The sequence below is a fragment of the Chrysemys picta genome, chromosome 2 (genome assembly GCF_011386835.1).
Source record: "Chrysemys picta bellii isolate R12L10 chromosome 2, ASM1138683v2, whole genome shotgun sequence".
Taxonomy (NCBI): domain Eukaryota; kingdom Metazoa; phylum Chordata; order Testudines; family Emydidae; genus Chrysemys; species Chrysemys picta.
This window is the reverse complement of record NC_088792.1, coordinates 29,510,249-29,529,968: the sequence shown is the minus strand read 5'-3', so window position 1 is coordinate 29,529,968 and position 19,720 is coordinate 29,510,249. Positions and strand designations below refer to the sequence as shown.

The 19,720-nt window shown below is 40.0% G+C and overlaps 1 protein-coding gene across 13 annotated transcripts in view; it reads right to left on the bottom strand.

Moving 5' to 3' along the window:
• The window catches only part of CUL2 (cullin 2), a 103,121-nt gene extending 85,141 nt beyond the window's left edge, over positions 1-17,980 (bottom strand). For 4 of the 13 annotated variants that reach the window (XM_065586767.1, XM_065586771.1, XM_008162927.4 and 1 more), the window contains exons 1-3: positions 14,742-15,028; positions 9,367-9,505; positions 72-174 (exon numbers count right to left, since the gene is read on the bottom strand). In XM_065586767.1, the coding sequence (XP_065442839.1) occupies positions 72-174; positions 9,367-9,485 (222 nt within the window). In that variant the 5' untranslated portion in view covers positions 9,486-9,505; positions 14,742-15,028. The other 9 variants (XM_065586770.1, XM_065586769.1, XM_008162928.4 and 6 more) reach the window with 9 other exon arrangements.
• Positions 17,981-19,720: the final 1,740 nt, after the last annotated feature.

Here is a 19,720-nt window from a genome sequence, read left to right as displayed (position 1 = left end):
ATAGGACTGGCAGAATTTCTTTGTTATGTACAGTGACAAAACATGCATATTTTTAGTCATATAATAGTTACCTTGTGCAAATGGCGTACATGATTTTCCAAAAAAAATTTAGTCTCTGTATAAAGTCTCTCTCCAAGAGGTTCTGGATAGGCCACACATAAAGCATAAATGTCCCTGAGTTTGAAGTCAAGGTTTAAAAAGGTCTTTAAACGGGTTCTGTAAATTTAAGGTTATACTTATGTTTTTCACATTTTGGACAGAACAAACAGTTATAATGTGTCATACAGGTGTATGCACATTACTTTGGGATACCATTTCTTGCAACACTAAGACATTAGGCACACATTTTTAAAACACCTTGGCCAAAGTACACATTTAGACACCTAAACAAATGGCCTGATTTTCAAAGTGCTGGGTGTCCAACAATTCAGTGCTCAGCACTGTTGAAAATCAGTCCCTTATTGCTTAAAGATGAATTTAGGCGCACTTTTTAAAGTCTTGCATAATTAGCTTTACTAAAAGCAAATATTCTTAAGAGAAGTTACCACTTCATTGCATTTCTAGAGATGTATGAACTCTGAATTGCCACCACACATACTAAGAAAAATCAATGTGTGTGTGTTTTGGAATCCTAGTATTTACCAACTGTATTAGTAAAAGAAGGCTTTTGTAGTGGAGACTAAAAAATGAAGTAGATGGATTTTTGAGAAGTATTTACCTTGCTCTGTAAGAAATATAACTTTACTGGTTTCTGAAGCTGTGACTTTTTAAATAAAATTACTAGGGTCCCTGTCTAAAGGAGAATCTCCTAGAAATTTACAGTATTTTATCTTTAACCTAGCTATCTCAAAAAGAGGAAATCCCTAGGAGGTTCTTATTTAGACAAGGACACTAACAATTAAACAAACCCCACAAAAAAAAACTCCACTATACACGAACATTAGGTAATCTCAAAAACTGAATAATTACTTCTCACTCTCAACCAAAACAGATTATTTTTATTTGCCAAAAATCATCTCCATGCTATATACAATTATGATTAAGATATTAGAATTTTTATGCTCACTATTTTTGGGATACGGAGAGAAACGGACACTGAAGAATGGATCCACTTTTGCTCTTAAGACTTGCTTAGTTAAGTGTGACTAAAGCAAGCACAAAGCATGTAGTTTGGAAAGTTTACTAGAAAAAGTAATTTTTCTCAACACTATCACTTGGTCAAGGAAACAATATACATTTTAGAATAAGGAGGATTCCCATACAGATGGCATTAGGGACACTAGGTCATTTTTTTAAGGTTAATATTGCTTAGTAATCTTTTAAAATAGAAATGCAAAAGAAAAAATGAAAACCCATTCATGCTGATCCAAGTTTATGTAATCAACCACGCTAGAAATACAGTATCTCAGAAATAAACCTTTGCATACAAAAGATTATCTGAACTGCAAGATAGCATATGTGACCCATTTTCCTCTAATCATATACTACATTATTTTAGGACGGCATGTTTGCATGCCTGCTAAAAGTTTAAAAGGAGATGGACAGCAGGCAAGCCATTTGCTCATTCAACACCAATAAAAGAATATACAAAGAGATTTCAAAGAAAATTTCCAAACCTAATTCTTAGTTTTAAATGCAAGTGATAATATGAAAATACTGAAGTACAAAAATAAATAAGTCAGAAAGGGGTTTATGTGGCAGCTGGCATCTTAAAAGCCAAGAATTGTAAAGTTTTATATTAATATAATACTCCACGCACAGATAGATTACAAGAAGGGTTCTCCTCAGCGGGCAAAGAGAGAAGAAAATATTGGATGGAAATCCTGGTAAAACAAATTTATCAATCATTTAACAGCGTGGTTGGCACTATACCAAGGATTCATAGGGATGACACATTAGAAAAGGCAGGACCTAGCTGAATTTCCAGGTTGATAACTTAGAGTGCGGATTAGCCAGTTTGAGAAATTTTGATACATGGGATGAATGGATACAGTAGGGCTTCTCTGGGGAATTGAGGATATTCACTATGTCGCCATTTTATTCAGGAAGGATTTTCTATGGGTATATGACATCTCAGCTTTCAGCAAGCTGCCTGATTTTTCAGGGAAACAGGCAAATGTAGCCCACTTTCCACGATACTGTAGCACAGAAAACAGAATAGTGGAGACAAAGTAAAGTCAATTTTTTTCTTGTCAACAGCCAGGCTGGGTTTGGCTGCAGGGGTGGAACGCAAACACAGAAGGTGCAGCAGAATGATCGTAGGGGTGGTCTCAAATTCTCCATTACAGAATACCACCACAACCTCCTGGATGGAGATCAGTGAATAGTTCTGTGTACTCTGATTTTGGGGAGATCCTTGGCTTGGGGGGGGGGGGGGGGAGGGCATACAGGCGGTGGCTTAGCCATGGTTACCAAGACACCAACCCTGGCATTCTTGTCCTTGAAAAGCACATCTTTGCATTGAGATTTGACAGAGATCCAAAACTTGGTAACACCCCACTGGGACACTAAAGTGAAAAACTCATTGAGACACTTACTCCCAGGCGAAGCTGCAGCCTGCTTATCCACTCTATTGCAGAGTCAAGCGTGAACCTTCTTGAATAAAAGCAAACAACTGAATCCACTGAAGTAGGACTTTGGTGTCTCTAGAGAAAAGAGACTCCAGGATTCTGCTGTTTATTTACTATTCTATAGTCAAGACTTTGACATGGATGAAGACACGTGCTTAGTCCAGGTGAAATTATAGGTCTTTCATAGCCTGATGGTTCCAAACTCATGTGGTAACAGAAAACAAGTTCTGACTCATGGCTCCCCTTTGTGCTCAAACTGAGCAGACTCACATCCATATCTCTTGGTGGAATCTTTAGCTCCTTTTCCTTCAGGGAGCTGTATGGCCAGCTTCTGAGAATCAAACTTGCAGAGTCCTCATGGGCCCAAGGCAAGATGTTTATAGAGAATACCACAGTACACAGCAACTTCATGAGGGTACCAATAACTCTGGATAGACAAAGAGCTAGAAACCAGAGTTTCCATCCTGAGCTTGCTGATTTTCATGAGCAAGATGTGCCCTTCAAGTGCCAGAAGTGCTCACTGTGCCATACTTCCTGGGGACCACAAAGAATACAGTATCAACTTCCCTAAATGCTGCTCTCTGTGGGATAGCTTAAGTGCCTCAGTTTACAAAAATTAGAACTGGCTGTTGACACTATACGTCACTACCAGACTGGAGAAAGCTGGGGATAATTTGTTGTGAGGAGCAGGATTAAAGCAGCTCCAGAGCATATCCTATCTTTATATCCTCTAAATCCTGTGTATATGTGATAGTTTGTTTATCTTTAATATATAGCGAGTTTGCCCTTACTTTAGTGCGATAGAGGCATCAAATTGGCTTTTGCTGGATCTAAAGAGGCTCTGGAGATTAACCCCAGTTCCCCTTCCCATCTTCATTCCAAGCCTTGTCAATGTATGGAGAATTTTCTCTTTTCTTATAGCGCCAGGCTCAGAAAATCTTCCATCCTTGTAGACAGTAAAGGAATTGTCCCTTTCACTAGATGCCATAACTGCTTTGCCCAAATGACTCAACACAAGCTTTTTTTAAATAAAACACAGATGAAGCTACTTCACCTATCCATCTGCCTTCCAAGTAAGCAAGCACACCTGCCTAGGTTAGAAGCGATAGCAAAAGTAGAGAATAGTGTCATTTAATAGTGTCAAATGAGACAACCTGCCAGAAATGCAGATGGCAGAATTCTCTCTCGGTACTAAACTTAAATTTTCTTGCCCTGACAGACCTAACTCATTATTCAAGGCTATCCTATTAAAATAAATTATTCAGGCTTCTGTCAAAACAGTTGCCAATGCAAAAGGGGGGATAGCTCAGTGGTTTGAGCATTGGCCTGCTAAACCCAGGGTTGTGAGTTCAATCCTTGAGGAGGTCATTTGGGGATTAGTCCTGCTTTGAGCAGGGGGATGACCTCCTGAGGTCCCTTCCAACCCTGCTATTCTATGACCAGAATTCTTCCCTAAAGACCAAATAGATCAGCAGTATCCCTTATCTGGAATAAACTTTATACTCAACTAAGAAACTACAGCTGACGCCACAGCTACTTGAGGAATCTGCACAACTACTTCTTGGCTTCTGTAAGCATGCTGAATATAAGCAACTGTCTATACTGTAAAAAGAAGAACAGGAGTACTTGTGGCACCTTAGAGACTAACAAAGGTATTAGAGCATAAGCTTTCGCTCTAATAAGTTTGTTAGTCTCTAAGGTGCCACAAGTACTCCTGTTCTTTTTGCGGATACAGACTAACACGGCTGCTACTCTGAAACCTGTCTATACTGTTGGGATTTCACAGGAGCTTCCCACTCTAAGCAAATAATTTTATCAATTTGTGCACTAGTATCACCAACTCCTGTTTGGCCCTTCAGAAAAGTATTTAACTCAGGTTGGATCTGCAGCTTCTCTGGCCTTTTCTGGCCAATGGAGTCAAACAGTAACTGAATCAGAGAGACAATCTCTTGAATACAGTATCAGGAATAAGAAGGAAAAAGTTTGTTTTGGGGGTTCTTCCTTCCCCATCCTGGCACAAGAGTAAGCTCACTTTGTTTCTTGGTTGAAGTGGAAGAGCCTTATGAGTAGCAGTGAGACATGGCAAAACAAATTTGTTGTGCCTTCGATAGAATTATGTTTAGATTGAGTACTTCAGATTTTTCTTCTAAACTGTTGGCTCCAGAAACAGAGGAAAAAAGTGTGAGAGTTCACATACATAGCTAGCTTAGCGATATTGGAGGCGACTCCTCAGCCAAACTTGTCCTCACAGTTTGTTAAAAGAAATACCTCTTCCCTCACGAAGGAAGTGCCTCTAAGAAAAGGGTGATTAAAAATCCCTGCTAATATGTCCCAAAAACAAATTTCCAAACTTTAAGACGTGCCTAGCCATTTCTGTCCTGAGGTCTCTCCTGACCTTTTGGGAGATGGAATAGAATCCTGCTTCTACTATGCAAGGAGTTATCTTGAACAATGGAAGCCAGCTGTCCTTTTATTTCAGCCCTAAACCTGACAGCTGGCCAATGCCAAATAAGTTGGGGACATGTGCCACTTGTGCCTCAGGTAGAGAGAAAAGGTTGCAAGAGCATGTGTGTGACATTGCGAATGGCAGCTGCCACTTGCACTGTGCCTGAGCCAGCAATGCAAAACTAGGCTCACCTCAGGCTAAGGAGAGAATCTAGAGAGGGTGAATAAATATTATCAACATAACCTCTGAGGTCCCCAAATCCTCCTGAATACTCACATCCCAAGTTTCAAAAACCCATCCAGATTAGAATTATATAGTAGCACAAGTCTCTGAACTGATGTGCATCATCAGACAGAAGCAGAACTTCCAGAGAATTCTCATACAGATAAGTCATCTGGAACCAGCTGACAAGGGAAGGACACATCCCATTCTGAAGACTGGCAACCATGCCCATGCAACAGACTCCAATGTGAAGAGAATTATGCTGGCATCCTATTTAAAAGTGTAATTAAGATGGAAGTGTCAAAAAAAAAAAATACAAAATGTAAATCCAGACTCCCAGATTTCTAGTCTCTTGCAGAATCCTTTGTGAAATGTTAGGGTGAACAGAGCAGGAAATGCTGCTGGCATTTTATACCCAATTGAAATATTCTATATACAGGATCCTTTATTTCGGGTGTCCCTCAGTCTATTTGGTTGGCTGAAAAAGTGACTATGCAGGCGTGAAAAGCAAAGGCACCTGGAATCCTCAATTAAATGTGGACCTTCATATTGTGGAACAGAAAAAAAAAGGAAAAAAACATAACGCCACACTATTCTACACTGTTGAACATCCGCTTTCTAAAGATTTACTTTTACTGTTAAACAGTGTGTGAAAAAAAAAAAAAAAAAAAAAAAAAAAAAAGCAGTTAGCTACCTTAGCCCAATAAAATCTGATAAAAGTACAGTTGTCCTGCAAGTTACTGCTTAGAAGCTTTGCCACATCAATTTGTTTAATACATTAACTTTCTAAATTAAAAAGTTACTCTCAATAGCTAAGATACTTACAGTAACAAGTTTTAAACAAAACCAAACTGGCATCTGTACTGTGATAACACTGCGTAGTGAAATAACACCAGAACGATTTTATTTCTGCAGAGGTGCAGACAGGAAATCTGAAGGTCAAAAGGTAGCTAAAAATTAGTCATGCTTTAAATAGAGAGTCTATGAGTTGCTCCTTATCAGAAGCAGGTAACACTATTCAGTTGGTATCCCAAACTCATTTATCCTGTTTTCGTCATTTTAAAGAGAATTATCCTAACTAAAAAACGACAACCCTATAAAAAGATCAACAAACCTCAGGCTCTGTTGGAACAGAGGGGAGAAGCAAATTCCAGAAGTGAGATTATCCTTTGAGAGCACCATCCCTCATTGAAATACCAAAGACTCACTTTGACCACCTAAGCCCATCTCAACTACTGCAAGTAGGTCTTTGCAGTGTACGATAGTACACTGCTACAAAATGTGGTCTAGAATCAACTGGATTCCTTTTTCTGTAACAATATATATATATTGTTAAAGTTATTCACAGTAAATATGAAGTTTCTAATACCATACCACACCACATTTAAAAACTAAATACTTCCTCCTCCTCCCCATTCTTCATACCCATCTTCTGGTTATATCATCAGTTTATTTATACTATCAACTTTTTAAACAGATCAGACTGATCAATGGTGCTATAATGAGTAAGTGTGCTAAATAGGGAGAGAGTTTTAATACTACACAGTTCAAAATTCTTTAGCCACATTACTTCTCTAGGTTACCAAGTCTAACAAAAAGCAAGAAAAATAAAGGCAAATGGTGTAACATTTCCTTAATACACATTTAAGACAAATTAGTATAAAGGTTAAAGCCCTTACAAATATCTAAAATCGGAACGATCTTAAGAGACAGGTTGTTCCAAACTAAACTATTTTCATTTAAGCAAGACATCTGAAGCTTGTGTGTGTGTGTGTGTGTGTGCGCTCGCGTGCGTGTGCAATCCACTTTTTTAAAACAAAAAAACAAGCTGGCTTTTTAAAACTAGCTTTTTATTTTTTTTTCAAGTGTCACTATCAGAGCATCTGAATTACTAAATGATTGTTCCAAATCTGAAATAAACTGTTAATACTAACTGTATAGAAAAAAAATTGGTAATTTTATTAAGTTTTGAATACCCACCAATGAGACTTGTGTTGAAGTATATCATTTACTTAAGCTAGAAGCAGCTCCAAAAAGAGCCAATCTTTGCTTAGAAACTACAAGCTGACAGAAGCTCATCATGCTACGCAGGTGCAGTGGGTATTCCAAGAAGATCTCCTCTCCTATAGCTGCAAGATGCCAAAATAGTCACCATGCTGCCACCTTCCTAGAATGGAATTCAGAGTTTGACCACTGGGGTCCTAGGAATTACACCAAGGGCCTCCACTAAGCAAATTTTGGGAGTCTGCTAGTGTGCGTTCTCTAGTTGACTGATGTTCAGTAAGCTGGAGAATAAGTTCTGAAGGGGGAACAGTACAAAATTTATCACGCATGGTTCAAAAATAATCTTTATGTTCCTCACACAAAAGTTACAAATTGGGGTTATATAGGAAAAAGGAAATATTTTGAAATAGATTAAAAAAAAAATCCAGCTCCAGTGATTTATGACGTAACAATTTCAAATGTTTCTGAAACACGAGAAATGCTGCCAGCTTGAATTTTTAAAACAAGGCTCCCATGTACAATTTAAAAATTTTTATACACACACACATATATATACACACACACACACACACACACACACACACGCTGTGGTGGGTGATCATCAGGGCAGGAACACTTATCTTATTCCTTTGCAGGCTCTTGAAGAGTGTAAAACAAATGTAAATTTGCAAGTATTTTGAATTTACAATTTTTTTTTTTTTTTTAAGATTCTGGCTAACTTCTACAGCTCAGAGTTACAACCTTGATTTATGCATCCTTTTGAGATTGGAATATGCAGTTCTTAAACAGCTTATTTTTGGTTTTCATGAGTTGCACTTGCAGTTAAAGAGTAACAGAACAATTTGACAAAATGCAAGTCCTCTCAAACCAAATCAGTAGTGACTTTTTAAATTATAGAAATAACAATGCTTTTTAAATCTGGTTGTCCTAAAGAGAGGGTGAGAAGTCATGACTCCAGAAGTGCAATTATAAAAGGGTTTCTAATGCAAGAGCCATCAGAGAACTTATTGTCCTTGAAAGTGAGGTGGTAAGTAGACTTGCAACCAACTCAATTTTATGTTATTCTTTAGGGACAGCAACATGGACACAATAGAAGGCCATCTACTCTGAAATGCAAACACAGCTTGTTAAACAGACGTAGACTCAAAAGGCTCTTCTTCCCTTTTTGTATATTTATGTGGTAGAAATCTATGCATCAAAATCTGTCCTGTAGTATCTGGACTCTTGGATCTGAAAATTACTGCTTGTCAGAAGAATTCAGATTGCAGGTGAGTCTCTGAAAAGTCACTTAGAATTCACTCATTATTCCCCATTACAAGGCAGCTTTTTCCTCTGAAGGCAAAAAAAAAAATAGGTCAGTAGGTTATGCCTCTTCATTATTCTACAAGCCTATTTTAGTTGCGACAACTATGCTTCTCTCTCAAAAAGTAAGACCCTTCACATCATAAGACTATACGTAAAAGAGAAGAGTATCACCACAAACTACATTTAAGAAAAATTATTTATCCTTAGCTGTTGGAGAAGAATAAAATGGTAAATGGCATTAAAGCAGGATGTGAGTTTCTAATGTGGCAGAAGTTTTTGCCCTGGCCACTATTAATTCATTGAAGTGATTTAAGTTATAACAATTATGTCTTTACATGCTATGAAGAATACTTAAAACCAATAAGTGGTTTTACTTCCATGTATAATTAAAGTAGCTTGCTTATAAGGATGGGGAGTCTCAACCAATAGAGGTTTTGAGCAAGAACAGTTCCAGGGTAGTGGAAGATTGATATAAATGAGTTTAACAACAAAAACAAATACCTCTTTGGAAGGGAAAGAAAACAGTTAAAACAGCTCTGGTTACACCTATTAAGATTTATCCTGCTGAAAGCAATGTGAAAAATAGATTTGATTATTTCCACTTCTATACAAAAACAACAGTGAACAACAATTAAGTTTGTATAAAACCACAGGTCTTCCTCTCAACACCTCATCCAAAGCTCATTGAAGTCAGTGAAAATCTCATTCGTTTTAATGATCAAGCCCACATTAGTGGGTTAGCACAGAGTGCCCATTGCACTTTGTGCTAAGTATATTCATATGTAGAAAAATAAAGGTGAAATACTGTTTAAAGGATACGAGAAGCGGTCATTCCATGTCGCTCTTTCAACATAATCCAACATTACAACAGCTTTAATTGTTGTTAGAAGTTTGTTCCATGTTTCATCAAAATCAACTACTCGTGGTTTCAGGGACATTGTGGGGATTTAGTGTTAATCTGTAGGGGGGAAAAAAGTGTTAGTCTCAACCTCCTAAACATTAAGAAGCAGTCAAACAGCACGTTTCAAGAGTTTTTAGAAAGTAACTGGTAGAGTCCTGAAACTCTTCTTCCTTTAAAGCAAACAGTAATTTCTTTAAAAGCATCACCTTTAAACTTTCTCTTCATATTATAACTATGTACACTGGTGTAATATTGTGCATCAAGGACCCTATGTAAAAAATTAAATATGCACCTCTTATTCTAACATTGTCACACAAAGTCCAAATCTATGAAGACTAAAGTTAAGGTCTCTAAAAAGTAACATCAAATCTGCCAAATTGCACTGAACAGTGTGTTTTATAATGTACATTTAACAGGAACACTGAATGTGTACAACTTAACATTCTCACATAACGCTATGAAATGTGATTTGGTTGCTTCTGAACAAAGTAAGATTGTCCCTGCCCTAAGGAGCTTACAGTTTATCAGATGATGTACAAGCATGCTGAATACATTAAAGATATAAAAAAAAGTTAGTATTGTGTGTCCTAGATCTATCTCAGACCACCAATATTTAACATGAAAATTTGTCAGACCATGCACAAAACTCTAGCCCCACCTCTTACTCCGATGATTAACAATGAAAAAATAGTTCTATATTTTTGCTGGTCAAAAAGTTGTGTTTTCCAGAGGAATACACAAGTATAAATTTGCTATACTGACTATACATATTTTCACATGCACACACAAAATAAACAGAGGGTTAACATTGTAACCCACTGAAGAAACATATTTCAAAAAACGGTATTTGAATTCGTCCAAATGCTGCTAACAGAATGAGCAAGTGTTAGTAGCTTAGGCAACACATTCTTTCCAAATGGTTTTAATAATGTTATGTTATGTGAATACTTGGTAATCCTAAAACCAGGTAGAGTTGACTCCACATGTTGTGATTAAACTAGTGAGCCATAGGTTAAGGGATAACAGTCAACTTAAAACACGGGAATTACCATACTAGATCAGACCAGTGGTCTAGCTAGTTCAGCATCCTGTGTCTGGCAGCAGCAAGAAACAAAAATTAATAAACCCTGCATAGACAATGGATCTCTGGGCAGGGAAGGTTATTCCCATAAAAATTTCTTCCTTATCCCTTTCAGTTAAGAGTTAGACTTATGCTCTTCACATGCTGTTACATAGTTCCTAACACTTGATGGTGAATTGGACAGACTCTACCCTTGAGACTTTGAGATGATCATGCTTGCGAGCTCTCTCTCCATATTATATATATATATATATATATATATATCTCAGCTACTTACTCTATTCTAGTTGAATCCCTGCACTTCCATATCTTCATGATTTAGTACCCTCAAGGATATGACAAATAGTCAACGGACACTGAAGAGTACAGCATTGTAGCTCAACTACTTGCAGTGCTTGGTCCATGAGAAGCAGAAAGACCTGTATTTGTACATTCTTAATTAGAGATGCCTCCTCACAATCCTTCATATTGGCACTACTTGAATACACAAGGTTCTCTAGTACTTATGAACTTTTGTATGAGAAGGAGGGGCAAAAGGAGGCAGTCCATCCTTAAAGTCAGAGATGTTCAGTGTAAAATTTTGGGTTGTGCACTGCAGTATTACAATGTGATCTCCTAAAACACTGAAGTGACAATCCTTAGGCACTCAGTAACAGGTTTAATTTAGCCACCTTGAACAACAGTGAAAGTTCATCATCATCCAGAAAGTCCATCCTTTGTTATGTATCTTGATCTGTTGGAAAATTATTCGTGTTTTACACTGAAGCCTTGAAAGGATTATTATTCAATGACCTTAACTGTCTTGTTCCGAGAGAAAAATAGTCTTCTTTCTCAAGGAGTAATGACTCCCCATCTGTGACAAAGCTGATCAAGTTGAAGGGTACTAGCCTGGTAACATTTAGGAATTCACTGCATGTGTCAGCACACTCACCTACTACATAGTAACTGCTGGCTGGAGTCTTCACTACTGGCTGAAAACTATCCTAAGTGTACTTCAGCAATAATCTTGCCTCCTTACTGAATGGTTCCTAGCCCAGTGGATTACATAGTTGCTGTGTACGGCTTCTATACAATGTCCAAACAGAATCTGAGGTCAGCAAGGATTGCTTGAAAGCAATAGAAACAAGGCCATTGACAGTTGGCCTCAGAATGAAGGTAGAATATCAGTGCTTCAAAGAGTCAAAATTCTGAGAAATAGGTAAGGTAAAGCCTGTCCTATCCAAGGAAGCAAAGATCCAGATAGCTTTAGATAAAAGCCAACTCCCTCTGGGTCCCAAACTCAGAAACAGGAGCAGCTTTTTATGCTACTGGTATACCCCTTCGTAGGGCACAGGAAAGACTGTACACATGAATTCCTCCCACAGAAGTGCATGCTTGCACATGAGACAAAAGAGCACCTGGCCATGAACAAAATAGTTGAAATTGACAAAGTGCTGTCAAATGCATAAAATTTAAAAAAAAAAAACAAAAAAACACACACCTCTTTTCAATATGTAACGGCAGCCAAAAAGACAAAAAGTGTTAGTAGACCGTATTCAATATTAGCCACTTTCTCTAAAACGGATATAGTAGAAATAGAAGATGTTCAGAGATCCCTGACAAAAGCAATCTGAAGCATGGAAAAACTTGCATATAAATACTGCAAAGATTAGGTCTGTGTAGTTTGAGAGGACACAAAGCAGGAAGATGGGAAAAGCATACAAAATAATGCATGATTTAAGAGACAGTAGATCAGGCACTTCTACTTACCTTCTCCAACAATAACAAAGGGAAATTTAATAAAATTTAAAGGCAGCAAGTTTTGAACTGATAAAAGGAAATACTTTTAAAAAACTGGCCTGTGGAACTCATTACTAGAATAACATGAAGGCAGAGAGCTTAGTAGGATTCTGAGTAGTATTGGACATTTATACAGATGAGAATATCAAGTTACATCAAGATACTGTCCTAGGTTCTAAAACAGGAACCTTTTTCCTGCTAAAAAAAAACAAACAAACTTACTACTATTAACACACACCAAATGATGTATTAGTATTTTCAGTTTAGTATAAATATTCAAAACATTTATAAAATGGACACTACTATGTTTAAAGAAAAGGTATTTTCCAGAATCCAGAGATAATATATTGCTACTACCCTGTTTCCCCGAAAATAAGACATCCTCCGAAAATAAGGCCTACTTACAGTTTTGCCTCTCGTTGTAATATAAGGCATCCCCCCGATAATAAGACCTCCCCGATAATAAGGCAAAAAAATGTGTACCGTATTCTTCTTCATTGAAAAATAAGACATCCCCTGAAAATAAGACCTAGCGCATCTTTGGGAGCAAAAATTAATATAAGACACTGTCTTATTTTCGGGGAAACAGGGTATTAACATGAATTGACAAAAATGGCAACAAGTTATAATGGAGGGAGGGATAGCTCAGTGGTTTGAGCATTGGCTTGCTAAACACAAGGTTGTGAGTTCAATCCTTGAGGGGGCCATTTAGGAATTTGGGGCAAAAATCTGTCTGGGGATTGGCCCTGCTTTGAGCAGGGGGTTGGACTAGATGACTTCCTGAGGTCCCTTCCTTCTTAAAAAAATAAAAATAAAAAAAAAATCCCAGGAAGGGAAGAGATTTGAGGGGTATGTCTTCCAAAAGGAAGATGAACTCCACTAAAAGAAACAAACCACAATAAAGCATGTCTTTGGCAACCAACAAAAATTAGTAACTTGTCTTTATTTAAAAGGATTAATCACACAAGTATATTAAAATATGTGGGAACACTTTTGATGAGACCTAAGCAGAAGTTATCTCTGCTCTTTAAGAGTTTGAAGGCTCCCATGGCACTTTTTGTATGAGCAGGGTTTAATAGCCATGTCCCCACATGTCAGCAGCATCCCCTCAAAAGGGTTGTATAGCATGCTGTACACCAGTTTGTTGCTGCCCCAATTCTCTCTAAGTATCTCTACACAAGGAAGAGTTTTCTTCCTGTCATGAGAAACTAACTTGATTGAAGAAAATATCTCCCCCATGAGGTATGCAGGACCAATGAAGCTGTATTTCCGTGGTGCTGAATATATGTAATCTGTATATCAATTTCATATCCTTTTTGACCCCCACAAAAAAAAGAGAAAGAAACACACCCACAAATGTCAAATATTAACTGGTTTGAGATAGAGTGCTTATTGGAGATGGACACATGGCTGGAGTTAAAACTATAATAAAGTATTTACATAATTTCTTTTTATAATTTAAAAACATTTTAGATGAACTAATTAATCCTCAGAAAATTCAGTATGGCTTGTCTATAAGGGGGTGTCAGACAAACACTCCTGCGTTTAAGTGTAGCTACAACGTGGACACACTGCACTAATATAAAAAGTAAACTAATGCAGCTTACTTCAGAGCAAGATGCATCAGTGCAGGTCTTCTCTACACCAAGCGTTTGCACTAGTGAAAAACCAGGTAGATACACTTTAACCCCATCGTATATTAGAAGCAGACAGCCTTTGGTTCCCATCGTTATATGTTCTATTTATGAGTGGGGAACTATTAAATGTGATAAATGTAGGTTGTGTGACCACATGCAGGTCCCAATAGTTCTCAGCTATATAAATATGTTGTGAAAGCAAAAGGCACACAAAGGTGGAGTGTGGGGAGCCAGCCAGGGGACAAGATATTGGCTACTTAAGTTGGAACATGGAAAAGATCTAACTTGGCCAAGTCCAGCAACCAAGGTCCTGGAAATCGCCCAGGAGCGGAATCAGTGAGCGGGCAGTGGGCCCCTCACCTCCCTAACCCCTCCACACCCACATTATTCACTCCCAAACCAAAAGTGAAACTGGCGGGGACGGGGGTGTAACATTCCCCCGGGGGGCGGATTCCGGGGCCTGCGAGGAACAACTCAGAACGGGGGCAAAGAGCCAAACATGGCCGGGACCTCAACCCGGCGGGGCTTAGCGTGGGGAGGAGAACAAAACCCGTCACGAGGGCGAGAGGTTTTGGGGAGCAGCCAACAGATCCCTGGGGAGGTGCGGAAGCAGTCAGCCCTCTCGGGAGGCGCAGGGCCAGCAAATGCGCTCGGCGGTAACATCCCCCCCCGAGACGGGCCCAGCGGATCCAGGCCATACGCGAGGAGGTCATACCCCCTCGGAGCCGGGAAGCCCTTGCTCCGCTTCCCCCCGGCATTCGCTGGGAAGCCAGAGGCGCCTCCAGCGCGGGGTTACCTGGCAGCAGAGGCCTGAGCCGGCCGGCCGGCCTCCCTCCTTCTTCCGTGTCCTGAGGCTGCAGTCCCTGCCCCGCTCCCCCTCCTCACAGCGCTGCCATTACCCAGCCGCGGCCCCCAGCCCCGTCTCTCCGCCGGCGCCGCCACTGCACTGCAGACCGCGGGGTGGGAGGGGAAGCCTCCGTACACTCCGACCCCATCGCACTCCGGGCCTGCCTGATACTCACCCGCCTCCCTACGTGCGCCTCAAGTCACACAGCCGGCCACTGCGTGCGTCTGCCCAAAGGCGCTGGGCGAACGGCCGGGCCTGGCCGCGATGCACCTCTCCCCCGGCCGGCTTGGTACAGTCCGCACTACGGGAAGCGCAGAGGTTCTAAATTCATTCGACTTCTGTTACCGTAAATAACTAATCGAATTCCCCTTAGCGCAGGACCAGGCGGGGCCCGCATGCGCATGCTTCACGCTGCTCGTTCGGATTTATTTCCTCTCTCTACAATGCGCATGCGTTACTCACCAGCTTCAATATGCTCTCTTCTGCGCATGCTCCCGCCTCCTGGTTTTCTGCGCATCGCAATAAATCAGTCTCCGTGGTGCACTGCATTCACAGCTTGAAATGGGGGCTCAAAGGGGCAATTGAAGTTCCGCAAATGGGATTCCGTGGAACCGGTCTCCAGCATCATAGTCCCGGCTCTGCCACTCCACCACGGCTACTGCACCCACTTTGCCTTCCTATGCACTTGCCTCACATCCTGCACACACACCAATGCTGCGTCCTCCCATACAACTGCACCACACACAACCCCCACCCCGCATGCCTCCAACCCTTCCATAGAATTGAAAACACAGGAATAGATACAGTACAAGAAACCCTCCAGCAGGAAGGTGTGGGATAATCTGTCCGCCCAGGAAGGTCTCATCCTATACTCTAATAGAGTCCAATTCCCTAGGAGGCGAGGGAGTGCCTCTTGCGAGGAGGAGTGGGAGGCGGGGCATGCAGCTTTCCTACCTCCCTCCCCCTTGCAAAAAGCCCGCTATGCATTTTCTTGTTATTTACTATTGTATTCAGACTAGACTGAAAATAAGTATTGTAAATAAAGAAGACGCCTATAATATAAGACGTACACTTGAAGGCTAGTCACAGGCATTTACAACGAAATCGCTACATCTCTAAACACACATTCACAGCTAACCCCCATGCTGTCTCCACTATCAACTCCCCCATGACCTTCCTCGCCCCACTGTGAGAACAAAGGTTGTGTTCTCAATCGATTTAACTATTGCAAGATGAACTCTAATGAAGACAAGCCAGTTTGTAGTTTACACACAAGTTAAGAACACTTTTTCCCCTAGTGAAGGCAGTCCATGTGTGATTAGAGCTCTCACTCACTTCCCCACATAATTTATAACAAATATCCCACTACCCGTGAGATTCTCACAGCTTGATATACTCCTACCTATCATGGGATAAGAGGGAAGGTCCTCATGGATTGGTAACTGATTAAAATATAGGAAACAAAGGGTAGGAATAAATGGTCAGTTTTCAGAATGGAGAGAAGTAAATAGTGGTTTCCCCAAAGGGTCTGTACTGGGACCAGTCCCATTCAACATATTCATAAATGATCTGGAAAAGGGGGTAAACAGTGAGGTGGCAAAATTTGCAGATGATATAAAATTACTCAAAATTGTTAAGTCCCAGGCAGACTGCAAAGAGATACAAAAGGATCTCACAGAACTGGGTGACTGGGCAATACAATGGCAGATAAAATTCAGTGTTGATAAATGCAAAGTAATACACATTGGAAAACATAATCCCAACTATACATATAAAATGACAGGGTCTAAATTAGCTGTTATCGCTCAAGAAACAGATCTTGGAGTTATTGTGGATAGTTCTCTGAAAACATACATTAAATGTGCAGCAGCAGTCAAAAAAGCAAACAAAATGTTGGGAATAATTAAGAAAGGGCTAGATAATAAGACAGAAAATATCATATTGCCTCTATATAAATCCATGGTATGCCCACATTTTGAATACTGCATGCAGATGTGGTCAAAAAAAGATATTGGAACTGGAAAAGGTTCAGAAAAGGGCAACAAAAATGATTAGGGGTATGGAAAAACTTCTTTATGAGGAGCAATTAATAAGACTGGGACTATTCAGCTTGGAAAAAAGACAACTAAGGGGGGATATGATAGAGGTTTATAAAATCATGACTGGTGTGGAGAAAGTAAATAAGGAAGTGTTATTTACTTCTTCTCATAACACAAGAACTCTGGGGTCACCAAATTAAATTAATAGGCAGCAGGTTTAAAACAAACAAAGTATTTTTTCACACAACGCGGTCAACCTGTGGAACTCCTTGCCAGAGGATGTTGTGGAATGCTAAGACTATAACAGGGTTCAAAAAAGAAATAGATAAGTTCATGGAGGATAGGTCCATCAATAGCTATTAGTCAGAATGGGCAGGTATGGTGTCCCTAGCCTCTGTTTGCCAAAGAAGCTGGGAATGAGCAACAGGGAAGGATAACTTGATGCTTACCTGTTCTGTTCATTCCCTCTGGGGCACCTGGCATTGGCCACTGTTGAAAGACAGGATACTGGGCTTGATGGACCTTTGGTCTGACCCATTATGTACCTCCCACCCCCAAGGACTTCCTCATGGTATTCTGCATAGCTGCCTCTTCAGCTTTCATTGAGGTTATGCTGGGGGAATCAGCAGTTGCCAGTCACTGGGAAGAGTGAACATTTTCTTAGCCAAGACAAAACTTAGCAGGCTGCGGTTTTGCTTAATGATCCCTTTTGCAGTTTGTCTAAGTTGGGCAGTATTGCTAAGTTACACCACAGACCTACCTACATTGGCCCGTCAAAAAGGTGTAAACTAACTTATGTAAAACTAACATTTTTATAGGTTGTATATATTCACAGTTGACTCCCCCATCTGTCCCTTACCTCTTAAACTTCCCCTCTGCTCATCTCTCATCATGCTGAATCACACCTGTAAACCAGCTTCTCCCTTCAAGGATGTAGTCATTTATGAATGGACTCTCTGAAACAAGACACCCCACTACAGTATTCTCTACTTTTCTCCAAGCCTCCCACCCAAACAAACAACCCATCAAGCTTTTACCTTCACAGTCTATCAATTCCTTCCTAATCTAAGTACGGCTCAGGCATCTCCTTCCCAGACTGTGCTCATCTCTCATTCTTCCACCAGGCTAGGCCAGTTTTCTCTTGACAGGGACCTGGCCATTTGCATCTCTCCCCAGAACACTGTTACTCAGTGAGCAAGATGATTTCTGTGGTCACTGCTTAGCATGGGGAGGAGAACAAAACCCATCACAAGGCCCAGAGAGTTTAGGTCATACAAGGGGGACTGTTCTTTTGCACACCCTTGGTCCCAGATGCAAATCATGTGGGTGACAATGAGCCCCTTTTACCTTACCCAAAGCAACTGATAAAGCATCCTCAGGGTGGAGCAGCTGATTATTACCTCAGGATTCAAGTGTGGCTGCAGATATCAAAAGTGATTTTCTATTTTGGAAGGTGGGGTTCTGAACTGCAGAGAGCTGCCGGTTGCAGTCAACACCAGGCTCTGGCTGCTCTTGTGTTACAGTTATATAATGTTTAAATAAAAATAATGTAGTTATTAAAAACAAGCCCTGCTTTTCCTAAAAAATAAGAAGAATATAGTCCTGAGCAACTGGGGGGGAAGGGGGAAATTTCTAGCAGTTATCCGGAAAGAAAAAGATGCAAAGCCAGATTGTGGGCTATAAAACAAGAGTCTTTAGTGAAAAAACAAAGATTGGGCAAGTCTGTGCAATCACCTAGAGTAAGAGTGCAGCACCTTGTAAAGATCAGATAGTCCTAAGGCTGTTGATATTCTTAGATCAATTGCAGTTAGAGGAAGGTTGTGCTATGGTGAAACACCTGCAGCTGTATTAGGTTCAGGTGAAATAAGGAGCACATTGAATGATAGACTCTTCAGCTCTACTGCTATTCAAACAGCAAGTAGAATGGGTTTCAGTGATGTCATGTACTTCTTGTACACAATAGGTTGCAGGGCTGCTACTAGCAGTCAAGTTTCTGTAGCAGATAAGGACTGACTACAGACTTCTCATAGAGATACACACCAGATGTGTTTCCTATAACAAGATACTTTAATGCCCTGTCAGGTGTGGCTGAGGTTAGCTTAATTAAGGTTTGTCTCACACAGCACCACCTAGTGGCTGAACAGTATCATACAGTTTAGCATTCCATTACAGGCGAGACCTCTAACAGGTGGAGAGGATGGAATGTTAAAGTCAAAAGGTTCTTGGCAGTTGGGAATGTCAGTTGGCCAGTTTTCTATACAGAAACAGGGGTGGGGGGAAGGGAGAGGTGGAACCTGCCTTTGAAGGCCCCAAAACAGAAAAATTGCTGATATTTGGTTACATAGTAAGAAGTTTAGTAGTAACTAGTTCTGGTGTTTTGCAACCCAACAAAGCAATAGAAAACATGTTCTTTTTTTAAAAAAGTGCATGTATAAAATTGTTGACTTCAACATTCATGACTTTAAAAAAATATTTTCTTCAAACTTAACTTGCTTTTTAAAGGTAGTTATGGTCAGAAAAGTAACTAACAATTGCACCTTCTTAACAAATCTGTTCCCTGTGCTGGGAGATTTGTTGTGTTTCTTTTCTGTTTGGAAGTTGAAAGTGACAAGGAAAAAGAAGATTGGTTTTTCTCTGATCAGAAAGTCATTGTTTGGCAATCAAAATACATTGTAGCATTTGCTAGTGCAATTGATACCTTGTTCAGAAATGCAGTTTCAGTTCTAACTCCCCTTTCAGATGCATATGGAAAGTTTAATCCCAGAAAGAATGCTGTTTGGTTTTAACCTACTAATTAGGTTTTTAAGTTTGAGCAAAAGCAGTTTAGCTGGTCTTGTGTTATATAAGCATGACAACCTCCATATACCCATCCCCATGCACACACTCCCC